This window comes from Chiroxiphia lanceolata, chromosome 18 (genome assembly GCF_009829145.1).
Source record: "Chiroxiphia lanceolata isolate bChiLan1 chromosome 18, bChiLan1.pri, whole genome shotgun sequence".
NCBI lineage: Eukaryota > Metazoa > Chordata > Aves > Passeriformes > Pipridae > Chiroxiphia > Chiroxiphia lanceolata.
Window position 1 is genome coordinate 4266621 of NC_045654.1, and position 17324 is coordinate 4283944.

General features: G+C 51.3%; 2 protein-coding genes across 7 annotated transcripts in view; both read right to left on the minus strand.

Moving 5' to 3' along the window:
• Positions 1-234: 234 nt before the first annotated feature.
• Positions 235-3153, minus strand: PLA2G1B (phospholipase A2 group IB). 2 transcript variants are annotated; one of them, XM_032706305.1, is made up of 5 exons: positions 2835-3153; positions 2095-2323; positions 1865-2024; positions 1017-1144; positions 235-414 (listed from the first exon to the last, which is right to left on the minus strand). In XM_032706305.1, the coding sequence occupies exons 2-5, from the start codon at positions 2126-2128 to the stop codon at positions 293-295; spliced, it is 444 nt and encodes a 147-aa protein (XP_032562196.1). In that variant the 5' UTR covers positions 2129-2323; positions 2835-3153; the 3' UTR covers positions 235-292. The 2 variants fall into 2 exon arrangements, with proteins under 2 accessions (XP_032562196.1, XP_032562195.1); XM_032706304.1 differs by lacking the exon at positions 2835-3153 and having other exon boundaries at positions 2095-2587.
• A 1311-nt stretch (positions 3154-4464) lies between these two features.
• Positions 4465-17324, minus strand: part of MSI1 (musashi RNA binding protein 1) — a 74623-nt gene continuing 61763 nt past the window's right edge. For 2 of the 5 annotated variants that reach the window (XM_032706302.1, XM_032706299.1), the window contains 9 exons: positions 17090-17138; positions 15037-15119; positions 14315-14432; positions 12626-12706; positions 11301-11357; positions 8391-8459; positions 8111-8265; positions 7538-7603; positions 4465-6757 (listed from right to left, as the gene is read on the minus strand). In XM_032706302.1, the coding sequence (XP_032562193.1) occupies positions 7562-7603; positions 8111-8265; positions 8391-8459; positions 11301-11357; positions 12626-12706; positions 14315-14432; positions 15037-15119; positions 17090-17138 (654 nt within the window). In that variant the 3' untranslated portion in view covers positions 4465-6757; positions 7538-7561. The remainder of the gene's footprint in view (positions 6758-7537; positions 7604-8110; positions 8266-8390; positions 8460-11300; positions 11358-12625; positions 12707-14314; positions 14433-15036; positions 15120-17089; positions 17139-17324) is intronic. The other 3 variants (XR_004360239.1, XM_032706300.1, XM_032706301.1) reach the window with 3 other exon arrangements.

The following is a 17324-nucleotide window of genomic DNA, read 5'->3' on the forward strand; positions in this document are numbered from 1 at the left end:
GAGGGGCGGGGCGGGGCTGCACGCGGGACGCACCTGCTCGCGGTCTCGCGCGCCGCGCCCCGCCCCCGCCGCTTCCAAGGGCCAATCAGCGAAGGCGGGAGCGCCGCGCGCGCCCCAGCGAGCCGTGGGCAGAGGGGGCGAGGCCTCCTCACCTCCCCTCATGCCCCTCCCCTCCCCTGCCTTCTTCCCGGCCCTGTGTCGTCGCAGCGCGGTGGGAGGCAGCGGGTTGTTGTAAGGCGTTTATTGAGGTGGTTTTTAAGTCCTGCGGCCGCCCTGAGGGGCAGGAGGGAGACTATTTGCAGTATTTGTTTTTATTCAGATCCTTGTTTTCGGGGTTGTAGGGCGCGTTGGCGAAGCACATGGCAGCGGTGCGGTCGCAGTTGCAGATGAACGCGGAGCACTCGTCGTTCTTGCCTGGAGGAGAGAGAGGAGCGCTCAGACCCCGCAGCTCCTTCGCCAGGCACTGCGGTGGCTCAGGATGGCATTTCTGCTGTCAGGGTGTACCCGTTTCACTGCTGCCATCGTTTTGGGGTGCACGGGATTCTCCCCACTAAACCCTCTGCATCCAAAGCTGTGTGCTCCAGCCCAGCCATCTCTGGCCCCTTCCTCCCTCCCCTCCTGCAGTGCTGTTTGCCGGCCTCTCTGCTCTTTACCTCGGTTCCAGAGCCCTATAAAGGTTTCACCGTTCATCAGAGGTGTCTGGCAAAAGCCGTGTAACACTGCCCAGTTAACACGCTGATCTCTTGGATACTGCCATTAAAAGGGATCCCAGAAAAGTACCACAGGGACTCAGTCCCCTGAAGAGGAGACAGGCTTCCCTGTGATACCATATATCTTCATAAACTTTAAATTGTGGGCTATATGGAGAATATTCGCTCCAGTGCCTGTGTGAGGTGTGCCTTTTCTGACAACCAGCTCCCCGTCTTCCTGCCACAGAAGTGTGAGTGTAACACAGAGCCCTGTTCCTTCCAAAGAGAGAATGGAGAACATTTGGAGTCATGTGGAAGTGGACGTACTGCTACATGTAATCTCCCCGCTGGAGCAGCTGTACTTGTAGGACTTGGTGTAGGGGTTGTCCAGGAGGAATCTGCATGAGTCCAATTCCTTTGCCTGTCCGTAGCAGTTATCGTGTACCTGGCAGCACCTGGGAAACAAGGAGAAAAAGGTCAGAAACTACCAGAAATACAGCTGACCTGTAAGACACACAAATATACTATGGTTACTTTGACAAGGCACTTAACAAAAAAAACCCCCAAAATCAAAAAGATACCCAGTGACAAGAGAGCAGCCCCAAAGGGACACGGCTGTGCCAGCTCATGTCCGAGAGGTGTGTGGTACACGTGTACTTACTGGAGATGATCTCAATTGTCTATTGGGCACAGAGAAAGCAAAAGCCAGTGTTTACCCTATACACCCCCTCAGTGGTGCTGAGAGCTCACAACCAACACAAAGCATGGTGTCTTGGCTGTCAGACTTGTGTGATCTCTAAACTGTCCAAGCCGTTTCCCAGCATTTTCCAGCTCAGCCCTGCATGTGTTGATGGCTGTGCACTGGGCAGTGTGCAGAGCTGCACCCAGGCTGCTGGCACAACACTGCTGGAAAAAAGGTTGGAATGAGCGTGCTGTGCTGCCATAGAAAGGAAAAGAGAGTTGCTGGGATTATATTTTATCTTAGTAATAAGGCACTGAGGTGTGATACTGCACATCCTTGTTCCTTTGAATCGATCTGTGAGAGGAAGCTTCGTTCACAGCAGCTGGAGAGTTTGTGAGCGTTTACAGGCAGGGCCAGCTGAGACAAAGCTGGGGTGCAGAACCAGGAAAGCACAAGCAAGGAAAGAGGTTTGTAAAAGCAGGGTGTTATAAACCTGTCGAGCTCATCAACTGGAGTCCCGCTGCCTCCCAAGCCGCAGTAGCAGCCGTAGCCGTTGAAGTCCAGCAGTGGGTGGCTGTCTGGCAGGGTGCACTTGATCAACTTGCGGAACAGCCACATGGCCCGCGGAGAGACATCAGCGCTGGCTGCGCCCACTGAGGAGAGACACAGAGGTTAGAGTCAGGCTGACTGTTACCAAGTCAGGGGGTGAGGGCACCTACGCACCCGACAACAGGAAAAGCAGGGTCAGGAACTTCATTCTTGCAGGACTTGACAGAGAGACTGGTGATAAAGGGAATTGGTGTCCCTTTATACGACAAGCTCACCTTGACATGGGTATGAGATAAACCAGCCAGTATTTACATTACTAAATGTAGACTTCTTCCATCGCAGACTGTGAGTGGGAGGTTGTGGCGTGACCAATTGAAGGCCAATTGAGTGAACTCTATGGAAGCTGGGAAGGCAAATATTTGCTCTCTAAATTTTTGCTATTAAATTCTTGTAGTGATGCTATTAGAAGTCAGCCTGAAAGACCTGGATGTTCTTAAGGCCCCTCTGCTAAAAATAGTAGCAGTATGGTAGTTAAGTTGGAAATTGCTGGCACACTAATAACCACCTGTCACTAATACCTGCATCCTCTTTTTATAGTATCCCACTTATCATTAATCATGTATCTCTATATGGATTCTCCTGGCCTAATTCAGAGAATAAGGTTCAAGTTGTCCACTCACCTCAAATAACCATTTGGCATGAGCTGAACCAAAAAAAAATTCGAGCTGTTCTTTACTTCGAAACTACAGAGGAGAAGGAGGTACTACTAGGCAAGAAACAGGAGCCAAGTGACCTGGAAAGTGTCTGTATCTGAGTTAACAAGGAGTAGTGTCTGTTTTTATGTAGCCTTAAGGGATTTACACTGGAAATGAACTGGGCTTAGAAGTGTCAACATACACAGCAGACTTCATTACCTTAGAGAGAGCAGTTTGTCCTTCTCCAGCACCAATGCAGAACCCAGTTAGGCCCTTTGGTTCTCTATGCCAAGGGATGAGGTGAGTTGGGAACCTTGAATGAAGTTCAAGAAATGGGTAAGAAAAAGCTTCCTGGAATCAGCCAGGGGTAAGTCCAAAACACTGCACTCTCTATTTAGACCCCAGAGGCTCTGGCATTTTCAAGGTGACAAGTTTGGCATTTTTACACACTCAAGATACAGATCCTAGACTTGGTAGTCCGAGTCTGCATTTATTTCCAAAGCACCAAACAAGTCTTCAGTTTTTAAGAGCAGAGGAAGAGGCAAAGCCCACCTTTCCACAACAACCTAATATACCACAGTGTTTACACAGGAAACTTTGGGCTCCACAACCATCAGTAGGTTCCAGAAGGGGTGACAAGGACATTTTCCTCCTCACAGGGTCTGAAAATATGCCAGAGTGCCCACAGTATCCATTGGATGGTGATACATCCATAGTTAAAGCTAGACATGCTGCTGAACAACCAAACCCATTCTGACATTTCTGACCTCTTTGAGCGCTACAATTCTCTGGGGCTGCCCACTCTTAGGTTACCTACAGCAAACAGATGCTGAGTTACAGATTGAATATTCTCAGTGTTCTGACAGAGCACTGGACAAACATTAAAGGCTGATGTAAAGGACAGTCCGTACCACAATTAGCTCAGAAAAAATAATTTAATCTTTTGTTGATAGATCAATCTGCTGACTTTCCCTTCAATATCCACTGAAATGTTCCCTCTCTTCTCTGATACTTTGATCACCTTTACTCTTTTTTTTAGAATTATTATTTATCTGTTCTCTTATCTATGAAACTCCAGCTCCTTTTTCTGCAATTGCTGGTATTTGATGTATTACTTAACGTTTCCCAGAAAACTGGCCTCTTCAAGTCATAAATCAAAAATGTCTCATGGTGATTTTCATACATTTTAATTCAACAAGAGGATCACCATGTGTGGGAAAGCAAGCATGTGCACATTACAAGAGTACCTCGTGAGAAAAATCCCAGCAGGGTAAACATGTTTCCACCCATGTTATGTTTGGTTTCCCCCAGCCTGTGCTGTATACAAAGCCACTGGTTCTCAGTACACTCATGAGCACATCCCAGCTTACAGCTGGTTCCAACTTATAGACTTGAACCTTAAATTATTTTTAAGACTGCTTTTCCTAGACTTGCTCAGGGTTCCCTATTTCACACATAGAATTCTCCTTTCTCTTGTAGCACTGTCTGTTAAAGACTTCTCATCTCCACATTTTACTTTCTCAGATCTAGCTTACTTGGCTCACTATAGTCATTGAACCCAGGGCATGAGCCAAACTTCTAAGGACCACATTATCTCCTCCTTTTTTTGAACCTATAAATACTTATACAAAACCTCTGTAATGCAGAAGAGAGACACAATCTCTACTAAACCTAGACCTGCCTCACATTATAAACTGGGCCACTGCCAGTGGGAGCAGAAGAGCGAGTCAGAGCCCTGCCTCTGCCCTGCTTTTATCCTAATGGCAGGATGCCACTCCTGCCAGGTCCAAATTCACCTGAAACCTCTCCCACTGGAAAACCCTCCCACCCCCAAATGATGACAGAGGAGGACAGTTTTCAAATAATTTATTAGGAATTTAAAACTGAAATCTGGAAAAAGGGTTACAGGTGTGGAGAGAACAAACACTGGAGTGTAATAACTTACTGGCTTAAAAACACAGCTTTATTTTTCTTTTAAAAAAAATGCCCACCCTGAAACCGGAGCCCCAGCCTCCAGGCAGTGGCAGCAGTGGCCAGAGAGTGACTCACAGCCCAGCAGCAGCACAGCTGGCCCGGGATGTCTGGAGGGGGCACGGAAGCAGTTCAGCGCATATACCAAGAGGGAGGAAAGCGCTGCCCGCAGACCCAAATTTGAAGTATATAGAATAAAAATAAACCCAATAAAATGCAGCTCTTCTTTAATTAGGAAATATTTAAAAAAACAGACATACAGACTCTTGTCTCAGTAACAAAAATTATTGCTTTGTGTTTTCAGTACTGATCTGTTAAGTACCTTCTTACCTAAACAGAACTCTCCAAACGCATCGCCCAGGTCAGGACAAGCTCCAGCAAACAGGGGAGAGATGGAAAAGGGCCCTGTGGGTGCCATGACCCTCCCGGTCCTTTCTTAAATGCCCCTCTCCCTTACAGGGGCTCAGTTTGGGGGAAAAGAGGGAATGATTTTTAAAACTTAAGATGAAGCTGTTATTTCCCTGGGAAAAGAGTTTGGCTGCATCTTAATAAAAGGCTTAATCACCCCCCTTAACAAGGTCTTTGGTTCACTGAAATCCAGACCCAAACCTGCCCTGTGTATTCCTGCTGGAGGCCTCCCCTAGCAGAGTGCTGGTTAGCAGGGGCCTGGACCACACCAGGGGAAACCCCAGCAGGTTCTGGAGAAGGGACCGGATCACCCCCACACAGGACAACGGACAAATTCCCACAGTCTTCAGAACACAGAGTAAAGCAAATGGGAAGCTGCAATTCTATAATTCATATAATCCCTGAGAAGCCCTTAACCCGCCCCAAAATCACCACCCTAATGCTTTTCTCCCCTGTTAATGAATCCCCATCCCAGCGCCCTGCCCTTCAGAGAACGACCACCCAAATCTCCCCCTGGCTGACACCCCTTCCGACACCCTCGCCTCCGGAGGAGGATCCCCCTTCCCAGGAAATCTTGACGCAAGCGATAATGTTTGGAGAGTGAATTCCTTTCAAAGTAACCAAGACAAGCAACGGCGGCAAAGCCCTTTCCCTAAGCCAGCCCAGAGCCGGCACTACGGAGCCCAGGAATGGAGTCTGTACATCGAGCAATTGGAAGCAGCTTTAACCCGCTCAGCGAAACAGCCGATGGCCGGTACATTTCACCCCCGCCCGCCCCCCCCACCCCCCCTTTCGTCTCATCAGAGGTCTTAAAATCTTAAATCTTACAGTAAAAGGTGTACAAAAAAAGAACGGAGTCCTGTCAGGATTCTGCTGGAGAGTATTGCTCACGCTGCGGCTCCAAGTCCAGGACCTGGAGCTGCTCCTTGGAGCCAGGCTGCAGGCGGCAGCCAGGTTCAGCTCGCGATATTTACATATTATACAGGAGGAAAAAGAAAACCCCACATAAAACTAAACCTAGGAAAAAAAAAAAATCTTTCAGCTGTAAGGATAGTGTTTTTCACTTAGCAAAATATACATTTGTTTTGTTCCATAGCGATGTCCAACGTTTTCGGATCCTTGGAGTTTCACACTTTTCAAAGCCTCACATTTACAAAACAGAAACAATTAAAAACAGTTTCTTTAAAAAAAATAGAAATACAGCAGTTCCTCTCAGCCTTTGCTCTCTCTGTGTCTCTTTCTTCCCTTCAGAACTGCATTCTTGTTACATACCGTGCTTTAAAAACACTGACGACAACAACAACAGAGTTGAAAATATTCAAAACAGTTTCAAAGCCAAATAAAAATACTCCTCAATGAAACCTACCTAACACAATCACAAAGCCAATTCATAAAATATGTCTACTAGCTCGGGAAAGAGCAAACAACAAAAAGAAGGGGCAGCCCCCCAAAAAAAAGATAAAAAAATAAAATAAAAAAATAAAACTAACAGCTAATAAAATAAATAAAAGAAGAATCAGTGGGCTGGGGGCGGGGAGGGGGGAAGCGTAAACCGTCGGTGGTTAGTAAGAAAGCGAGATGATCTCCTCGGGTTCAGTCCAGTGTGGTCTGGTCAAAGGGAGAGATCGGGGCAGGGCGGCAGGAGCCTGGCAGCCAGCCGGCAGTGTGCAGTTTGATTCAAGAGAAAGGTAACCTTGGCTCATCCCCCGAGGCTCACCAGATCCTCCAGCCGCTTGCTGTCCTCGGTTAGGTCACTGGGGAATCTGTGGGACAGCAGGGGAGGGAAGGGACAGGATCTAGAACAACCACAGCTTTTCTCTTGGGGTTTTCTTCCAGTGTGATCTGACAGAAACACTCGGTACCCAAACCATGCCTCAACATAGACTTGCTCTGCACCTCGCTGGCACAGGGATGGGGCTCCTGCCTGGACACTGTTCCCTGCAAGTTTTTGCCCTCCTTTTTTAAAAGCTGGTTGTTGCTTGGTTGTTGGGGTTTTTTTTAATTTTATTTTAAGCCAGCTCACTTCAGTTACATTTGCAAAGCGAACAACGACCACTCACCAGTTCTCTCTCTGGCCCATCTGATGACCAGAAACAGAACTGATCAGATTTTCCTTTTACCCTTCTCCCAGGCAGGAGATAAAAAACCTTGCTCCTCAGAGACTGGTCTCAGTAGCAGTGAGAAAAACCAGCTGCATGGGAGAGGCTTCCCCAGCCACACAGGTGAGCCAAGCTTATCTTTCAGGATCACAACCACTGAGTTGTGACTTTGGCCAACCCTTTCCTCTTCCTGTCAGTGCTCCATTTCCTTCCTCTTATTGCCCAGACACAAAGTCACCTCTCCACAACACTCCCAGCCAGGGGACCGTTAGGTAGGCACCCAACCTCCGGTGCAGAAGAGAGCCCCAGGCTGGCCACAGGACTGGGTCAGGCTGGTGAGCCTCACAGCAGCATCCACAGCTTCAGCCAAGAGCCCAAGCACAGGGCCAGCTCAGAACCTTACTCCTCTCTCTTATTTCCCACTCCTGTTCAAAGTTTTCTTACCTCCTGCCTTCTTGGTCCCCAGCTTCAGTGATACCCATTGGTAAAAGCTGTTGCAATCAAGGGACCCTGTGAAGAAGGAGTAAAAACCCCACTCTTAACAAAAGAAAAGTGAAGGAGAATTACTACCACAACAAATTCAGTCATGGCTCAGATGCTGGGAAAGCTGGTTTCAGTTGGAGGTGGCAGGTCTAAAGAGCACATCACCCTGCACATCACAGTGTGTCAGGGCCAAGACAGGCTCTTGGAAAGCCTGAGCCAGATCAGAGAAAGGTCTGGAAATCAGGACCTTGAGTGGTGATCAGGAAGACCCAGCAGAGACCAGGGATGGGGGTTCCAAGTGAGCTGCTGCATTCTGCACTGGCTGCCTGTGGTCTGGGGCTCGGCCAATGCTGCAGTGGGTGGCATTTCTTAACCAGAAACCAGGCTGTGGGCTGAGGGGGCTGCCCGCTGCTGCTCACTTGCATCACCTTGTGGAGACACAGCCCCTTCCCCTGGCCGTGCCACTCTCTACCTCCCTCCCCCCACAGAGCCAACAGGGAGTATTGAGCCCTAGGGCAGACAGGGAGCACTCACCCCTAGGCTGTGCCCGAAGCCGGTGCTCGGGGCTGGACTGGCAGCGCTGATGTAACTGCTGACCCCTGAGTCCTGGTTGGCGGCTCCATAAAGCTCTGCCATCGGCCCGGGGCTGGTGGTGCCCAGGAATCCACCGGTGCGACTGGGGGTGGAACCTACAGCAGGCAGCAAAACTACGTAGTGAAGATCCCAAAAATGCAACCCCGTCCCACCCCCCTCCCGTGGCCCCTCGCAAAGCTCCGTGACAGGACCCCGCCCCGGGGAGGGCAGTGGCAGTTACCTGTCCCTCGCACCACGGCCGCCGCAGCCGCTGCTGCCGCCATCGGTCCATACGCAGTGAGGGGGATCGCTGGAAAAGAAGGAACAGGCATCTCAGGGGCATGGGAAACTCCTCGACAGAAGCCTTCATTTCCCACTGCGAAATACTGGGCCCACACGTACATATGGCCTTAGTGCACCACAGGGGACAACAAAGGATGACAACCGGGAAGTGCACAGCCCTGCATTTATCTGTGTCCTTTTGCACAGCCAATGTCCAGGGGAATGCACGAGCCATGCTCTGCCAAGCCCACACCCCAGAGCAGCCAAGGGCATGACATGGAAGAGCTGAACCAGAAGTGGGCAATTTCAGATATATCCTGCCACTACTTAGCTTGTAAGATGCAGTTAATCTGAAGCTACAGATCCAGATTTTGGCAGTAAATGTGGAGAAACGCAGCAGCTCAGGGACAGCAGCTGAAGCTCAGCATCCTGAGGCTCAACTCCTCCTCTGTCTCTTGGTAGTATTCTTGAATAACATTTTAATAGCCTCTTTCTCTCTGTGTCTCTGCTTAAGATGCACCATCCTCCCCACGCTGAATTTTGCTCCTGAATTGCTCAAACCCTCATTGTTCATTGTAGAAAAGCAGGAAACATATACCTAGGGAGCAGGAACTAGAAATGGCTTAATTAAAACAGTAAGTCTTAATTTATATGTAGCAGTTCTAATTCCCAACTCTACTGCCACAGGCATCCAGCCCTCAGGGCAGGAGGCATCTAGCCAGTATGTTTCTCTTTGCCCTTAAAATGACTGGGTCAGCATTTCATGCTTGAATGTGAAATTCACTGTGATTCTGTTTAGAGCACCATAAAAAGAGGTCAGAACAAATCAATCGCGTTAAGGCTGAAACCCAGACTAGCTTATGAGGGAATATTTAGTAGCAGGCACCAGCCTGTTTCAAGCAAACGTCATATGAGGCTTCTATCTGGGTTAGCCGCTCATTACAGGCCCTGGGCCAACGAAAGCATGTTGCTGCTTCACATCACCCCCAAAGATGCTGTTCTGGGAAAGAAAGGCTGCTGGTAGACACCCTCCTGCCCCATCACTGCTGCAAGTCCCTAACTCATGAATGAATGCAGTTTTATTGAGAAAGGAGGCGAGGTCTTCTTAAAACTCCAGGGTTTTTTCCAGGAGAAATCCTCCTTGCCTTTGCAATCTTATCTGCTGAGAGACCAGGTTTGTGCCGTGGTGACAAAGCACCTGCCTGTGCACACCCTGGGTGCTGGAGCAACCATCCCTGCCTGTGCCATCCCCTCCTCTCGTCTCCCCTTGCCAAGCCCATGGAGCACAGCCCATGTGTGCCGCAGCCACTCCAAGGCACGAGGGCCCTCGAGCGCTGCACTGCTCGCTGGGCCTTTGTGGGAGCAGAGGGGCCCTGCCCTCCATGGGGCCAACTCCAGCCTATACATGGGAATGGCAGCCCGTGGCCCAGCCAAGCGGCTGCACAGGGTCTGTTTAACAGGAGGTAAGCGTAGCGGGGAGGGAAGAATGCCACGATCCCCAGCTGGTACTTCAGTGAGACACTCAGGACTGGAAGCTAACGTGGCACCCAGCCAGGACACCAGCATTAATAACTTCTTGTTGTACAGAGCCCCAGCCACCGGTGACAGCCAGGCCTCAGGCAGGTCACCTCTGCTAGGAAAAGGCACAGGGCAGCCAGGGGTGGACACGGAGGGAAAAACGTTTCTGCCAAATCACAATGTTCCCTTACAAATTTTACGGGTTTTGCCGAAAAACGCACATGTAAATAAACAACTGGACCCACATCTCCTTTGTTTGGCAATGAGAAGGTTCAGAGGTGCTTATGCAGCTGCATACATGGTGTCAGGGAGGGGTTTTGTCAAGAGGGAGATAAGATTTAGTCTCCCTTTATCTCCCTCAGGGAAATTTGTTCATCGGTGGCTGCCAACCTGAGCATCCCCAGGAACTCGAGGATCACAAAGTTCTGTGCCACAGAAACTCCCGTTCAAGCCTGTTTGTATTGCTAATTTCAGGAGAGCTTCCCAGGAAGTTTTCCCACACCCTTTTATGGAGAAATTCAAACCCTGAAACAGGTGGGGGCAAGGAAGCGCTTGGGAGAAGGAACTCCAGGGAAATGAGATGGCACACGGGGAGCAGGGTGCTACACAAAGCTGCTTTTCTACGACAAAAACCATGGACAGGACAGAGCTGGGGAAAACATGGCCATGAAAGGGAGAGTAGACAGAAGGAACATCATGTAGGGAGAACACACTGCACACACCCCAGGGGCTGAGGATCCAGGGACTATTTGCACTGTGAGGACACTGAGAATGGTCCTCTGCTCTCACTTTGTTCCACAGCTCCCTGTGAGCACTGCAGGACTCTGCAGAGTCCCACCACACTCACTTCTCCCTGGGAAGCCTGTGTCGGAGTAGTCGGGGAGCTGCCCCACCCAGAGCAAGGAAAGCATTCCCTGCAGCTCCTCCTGCCCAGGGAAGTGGGATTGGAATAACTAGGAATAGCCCCCACACCCTCTTCCTTCTCCCAGCACTCCAAATCTTATCCTTGCAGCAGTTCAGGTTAAAGTAATTTGTAGACCTGTGGCAGTAACCCTGCTCTCTGCAGTTTTCCATATTTGGTTTACACTCAGCCTGGGGCGAGGAGCTAAAAACAAAGCAAGCAGCAGGAAAGGACCTGCATGGCCCTTTTTACAGGCAATACCCATGGCTCTGATTGCCCCTCCATCTTTCCAGCCCCAGCGTTGGATGGAGCTCATTCAGATGAAAGAGGAAATAAGGAACGTTTCCAGTCTGAACTGCGCCAGGCTGCGGAGCAGCAACACCGCTGGAACAGCACAAAGCCCCCTTCTCCCCTTCCAGCTTGTGAGTTTAGGAAACGAGCGGGACTGACCTGTGAGCTCGGGGAGGACGGGGGCACTCGGGAGAGGGGTCCGCTCTACACGGAACTCTAAAAACGAAATGCAAGACAGCTTAGGAACTCATCACACGCCCCGAGGGAGACCCCGCAGAGACACAGCAGCCGGGGTCTGCTGGGAGAGCAGCCTGCAGCCAGACTGCGACCAGGCCAGAGTCTTCTTTAAACTGATTTATAACTGGTGCTGAAAGGTGCTGCGCTCCTGCCCTGAAGGCTGAAAGGATCCATTTATCCTCAGAATAAATGTGGCCGGGGCAGGGTGAGTGCAAGCTTCACTGTGCAGCCTCAGGTCTGCCCTGGAGCACAGCTCTGTGACCCGGCCAATCCGACCTCTTGGTGGCAATGCCAGCCGGTGCTCTCTACGTGCCACGCTCAGCCTGGCATGGGTTTACAATGAGGCACTTGAAGCCACTACAGCTGGATTCACAGAGAGCTTCCAGACAGCCAGGAGGCAACAGCAACTTTCAGCCATAGTCAGCCTGGGCTCGCCTCAGGCAAAGGGGAAACCTCCCATTCCCAGCCCCTAATATCAAAACTTCATATATCAACCATCACACTGAGGGATGGAGTAAGGAAGGGATGCTCAGAGTTGCCACTTCTCTGAAAAATAGCAATATGAGTCTATCCATTGAGTGTGCTCTGCCTCATTCCCCTGCCTGGCAGAGAGCAGCAGGGAGGGGAGGCCCCACAAAGCTCTGAGCAGCTGCGGCACAGCAGGTTCCACCCATTGATCGTGGAGTCCATGTTCTGAGCACATGGCAGGGTTGGGAGCTTGAAACCACCCAGTTTGCAGGGGACCTGCAGCCCCCTGGCCCAGCAGATGCTTTGTGGAGGCTGTGAGTGGTCCAGGTGCTGTTCAGAACACAAGTGCAGCGCTGCAGGTGCCTGCGTTTCAGGTGCCCAGGAGTTCCCTGGCACATGGGGTTTAACATTCTGTGCTACTTTCAGAGCGGTGGCAACTCTGGTAAAGAGAGACAGACACACACAAAGGCGGTGAGACAGGCAGAGCTGCGGGGCCCTTCTGTGTCACAGCAGCAGCCCTACAGAGGAGTTCAGCACAAAGGGCGTCGGAGCAGCCTTGGGCTTTTCCTGCCACTGCAGTGTGAGGATAATCCTAATGAAGGACAGGCTGTTCCCACCTATTCCAGGGCTTCTCCCCTCCCCCTTCCACATCCGTCTCCAATTTAAAGAAAGACCAAACAGGGGAAAGGGTGAAAGGGGCAGAGCCTGGGTCATGGATCATGCCAGGGGCACCCATCACCTGAAGGCAGAACAAAAAAACAGCAGGGAGCTCCACTCACCAGGGAACTGGTAAGTGTAGCCAGGTGCAATGCCAGTGTAACTTCGACTCGCATAGGTGGCAGCTTGGAAGCCTGGATAACCTGGGGAAGAGAAAAGGGGTCTGTTAATGCAAGCTGGCAGGGTCTGTGCCCTCAGTGCCTGGCTGCCCACGAGCAGCATGAGCATCCTTTGGCACTAGAAAGCAGAAACAAGAACAGCAGAAACCCCAGGAGAGTTCTGGGCAGAGCACACAACACGTGTGAGCCTGCACAGGAGTTTTAGCAGGCCTGTTTAATTTTTCCTCGCTCCAAACATGTAAGGACATGGAGGTTTCCTTCTCAAACTCACAGCTTTGCAGGCTAAGGCTTTGTGATGCATCAGCTGGATTTACAAACGGGAGATCAGGGAGGAAGGGGCATTTGAAGGCTGAATAGCTCTGAGTCACTTTTGCACCAGAGGTGCTGGGGAATGCAGGTGGAGAGCTTCTGCTTCTGCCCAGCTCCAGGCAGGAGGGCAGCTCCTGCTGTTCCCGGGGAAGCTGACCACCTATACAGAACAAGCCTCTGAGAATGCAGGGCTCTGACTCAGAGATGAATATTTGATTTGAGATCTCCACAGACATGAACATGTGGATTTCCCAGTGACTCAGCTTGGTCCTCGCCACTTTAAAATTCAGATGGCTTAGAAAAGGCAAAACCCAAAACCACAGGCTGGAGATTTATTTTCCTTCAATAAGTCAAGTGAAAACATTAGGGAAAAAAATGCCCTTTTGGGGGTTTTGTTTCAGTGACTAACTGCTACTCAGCAGGCTTAGCACTGAGAGCCAGGCTGAGTACACCCTGCCCAGCAACACCAGTGATGATCCTGAGCAAACAGTGCTCTTGGGTCAGCTCAGGCCTGGCTCACATGAATGTGGGAAAAGAGAGAAGCCAGGAACAGCACCCGTGCTGGAAGGATCATGCTGACTCTCAGATCCAGGCATAAGGGTTTGTAGACCTGGAAGTACAGGCTACCACTGACTTTTTTTATCCTTTTTTAATCTTTTCTCTGAACGCATTTGCCTTGGAAGCATTGACAGACATGAAACCCAGCCTGCTTGTCACCAATTTCTCCTTACAAGATAGTCCCACAATAATATAGCTTTCCCTGCAATACCAAATAACTCCTGTATCTGAGAGGGAGGGAACAGAGCAAGACAAAACTGATCTAGAACTTAAAGGGCATTTTCACAGCCCTTAAAAGGCAGTGCAGACATTTATACAGACCACTGTTTCAAGTGGAAGTTGAGGGGCTCTTTAATCAACTAATTAATCAGATAACCTGCAGAAGAGTGGGAGGAAGATGCCTGGGCACAGATTTCTCCACACTCAGCTCTGTGGTTACATCCTATTCCATGAGAGGCATTAAGGAATTACAGTCCATGTGCTACGGCACTGCGGGACCCTTGAGGAGCTGCCGAGGAGCAGAGCTGGGCCGGGCCAGGCCGGGCCGGCTGTCGCAGGGCAGAGGTGACGCGTTTGCAGTTTTTCCAGGTGCCACCAGAGGGCAAGTCGCGATCGCAAACAGGTCCCGGCGCCCCCGCAGCTCCCCCGGCCCCGCACGGGGAGCGCTGCCCTTGGCCGCCCCGCCGCTCCCGGAATAAACCTCTAAGCTGCTGCCTGGCACGGCCGGGAGAGGGGGGAGAGCTGGGGAGCTGTCCGGGGGCTTACCCAGCATGCCGATCCCCAGCATGAAGGCATCCATCCCGTAAGGCATGACTCGGGACCGCCCTCGTGCCGAGCCCGTTGGGGACATCACCTCCTTCGGCTGAGCTTTTTTACACTCCACCTGCCACAAGAAAGTAAGGATCAGGCTTGGCTGTCCTGGGCACAGGACACTGCCACAGAGCACAGGCAAGCCAGGCAGGGCTGCCTGTCCCAGCTCCAGCCACCGCTGTCATCCCGCTCTGCTGCCCTTCCCTGCCATCCCTGTCTCCTGCCTGCTCACTGCCAGCCTTCCCTCGCCCTGCAGCCACCAGTGAGGAGCTCAAACACTGCCTTTCTCCTCCCGGTGCTGCCCCTGATGTTCTGCTTGGCTCTGCACCAGGGCCTCAAAGACTAATTTTCATAATTTCTGAATAAAGGTAAAACCTGCCCCCTCCCAGGCCACCATGAGGTTTTGTGTGATTTCAGAACCTTCAAGCACGGCACAATTCCTTGTTACAGTTAGCTCTCCTCCTTGAGAACTCACTACTGCGCTGGTTCACCCCCACATGACAAGTTTCTTTCCCACACTGACTGCTGTGATTTTGGGGAAAAGACTCAATCCAACTCCCCACTGCAGAGAAAAATGATTTGGGAGCCAAGTTCCTTACACCCTGCCCCTGTGCCACTGCCCTGCTCTCTCCAGTACCTGTGTCCCTCCTTCTCCAGGTTCTGCCCCAGACACTCACCATCTTGTTGTTGATCTCATGGAAGTGGATTTCACACACTTTTTCCACAATGTCTTCACTTTCAAATGTGACAAACCCAAACCCTGGAGAAAAGGCAAAACTCCTTGATCAGGTCAGAGCTCTCACAGTTTGCACCCGCTACCCACAGCCTTTTATTGGCAGGAGAGGAGGACAGTACAATCAGCCCTTTCTAAAACAGCTGTCACTCATCTTCCCTCTCCAGCAAATCCTGCTTTTATGCACAAGAACAGGACTATCCCCTTATAGATTCTCCTTTCCTCCTCATCCTGTACTTCCCACCCTCTCTGAACCCAACAGCTCTCAAAACCAGATTTGGGTGTTTTTTAGACTCTGCTATTTGCAAGGCAAAGCACATGGCTGGTAACACTGGGGAGGATCCAGGCGGACGCTCACACAAAGAGTCGGTGGGGGAACCAACAGCTGTTTGCCAGGACATCACCATCCTCACTAAATGCACCCCACCAGCAGCAACACCCTGCAGTTCCCTCGGCAGGCACTGGCCATAAAGCCTCGTGTGAGCAGGCACATCTCAGCAGTGCAGCTGCACAGAGCGAGGCAGACACAGGCACAGCGATTTGCAAGGTTTCACCAAAGTGAGGTTCGTATCTGGGGTAAGGCAGGACAGCGTGTTCCTGGCCCCTGGCCCACGCTCACACCTCCTTTCTCTCACCAACCCCTCTGCTGACAGTTTTGGCAAAGCCCAGCTCGGGTGGGCAGACTGAACTCTCAGCTGACTGCAGCCGTTTCCGGAAAACTGAGGCAGGTGGGAGGATGTCTAAGCTTGCTGTACAAGCAAGCTGGGATTAAGCAGAGCTTTCTGCTTTCCAGAACTGGCCAATTCCATGGTGCTTTAAAATAACTTTTAAAAGCAGATGGGGATCTAATACCCAGAACCCAACCTTTTCTCCATACTGCCAGAAACATTTCTCCATAAACTCCTCTGTCTGTCTGTGCCCAGGTGGTTTTACACCACTGACCTCAAGACCCAGGAGCAGAGCAGCTCAGGAATTCAAGAGTAAAACCCTGGTGCCAAAACCAGCCCTGAGCCCCATCAGGCCCTCACTAGGCCTGCTGTGCCCTGGGCTGAGCCCCTCGCTGCCAACACAGTGGCTGGCAGCTCTCCCTGCTCCTTCCCAAACAGCTCTTTAATTGGACCAGTGACTGGGAGGTACCCAGGGTACCTCCCAGCAGGAACAGGGGTTAACACTTCTTCCCCTTTAAGATGAAGCTGGAACAACATCCAAGGCCTGGTAGTCAGAGTAGATTTAATGGCTTTAGAAAAAAACAAAAACCTGAAGGGCACAGAGAGTGTTCCCTCGCTGCTGCTCTCGGGGCAGAGGTGCTTGGAAGTGCTTCAAACAACACACACAACAGCAGCCAGCACAGGGCTGCTACTGGCACTGATTGGGAAGAGGCAGTTTGCAGGTTAAGTTGTGGCCAATAAATCTCCGAGTTGGATGCAAGTGTCGAGCCCTGCCACGCCACCAGGTAGTCGGTCTGAGGACTCACCAGGAAGGCAGGAGGCAAGGACAGCCATGGGTGGGCTGGGTCTGGATGGCACAAATAGTACAGCCTTGCTCCCATCCTGTAACCAGACTCCACCAGCAGAACTCGGGTAAGAAAAGGTGACCTGGGAGCACAAGCGGGCTCCGGGCCGAGGAAGGGGCGAGGAGCAGGCACTCTTCAGGCTCTCGTGTCAGCTTTCCCGGAGCTCAGATTACTCGGGACAAGGTAAGACACACACTGCGGGCTGGAGCCACGGAGGTGAGCGGGCAGGGGAGGGGGCCATCTCCTCTCACATATCTGCAACTCAGCGAGTTTACAGCACAGGAAACGCACTGGACAAAAGCTCTCTGTGCTGCAAGGGCCACTGGTAAAGGATGCAGATGCAAAAGAATGGGGCGACTGGAGGCAAGATAAAGAGCAGCTGCGACCTGCATCCCCTGCTGCTGGGATACCGACCCCTCCCTAGGCCAGGCAGGAGGCAGACCCTCTGCAGTTCCCTCTCCTAGGGCCAGAAGGCTGCTCTCACCTCGGTGTCGGTTGGTTGTTTTGTCGAACATCAGCATCGCATCGTCCACCTGCAAAGAGAAGGGCTGCAATCAGATTATTGCTGCTGCCACAAGCGTTCTCCAACACAACTGTGCAGAGCTTCCTGGGCCTCCCCAAACCTGAAGGGATCAAGAGGAGACCTCCTGTCTCCTGTAAGCAAACAAACACACAAACACACACACACACACACAGAGCAGTCACCACACCAGGCACTT

Coding starts and splice junctions, on each gene's coding strand:
- PLA2G1B (XM_032706305.1), bottom strand. CDS start 2,128: ATGAAGTTCCTGACCCTGCTTTTCCTGTTGTCGG. Junction 2,025..2,094: donor CCTGCTTTTCCTGTTGTCGG/GTGCGTAGGTGC, acceptor GTCTCTCCTCAG/TGGGCGCAGCCAGCGCTGAT. Junction 1,145..1,864: donor CCAGTTGATGAGCTCGACAG/GTTTATAACACC, acceptor CTTGTTTCCCAG/GTGCTGCCAGGTACACGATA.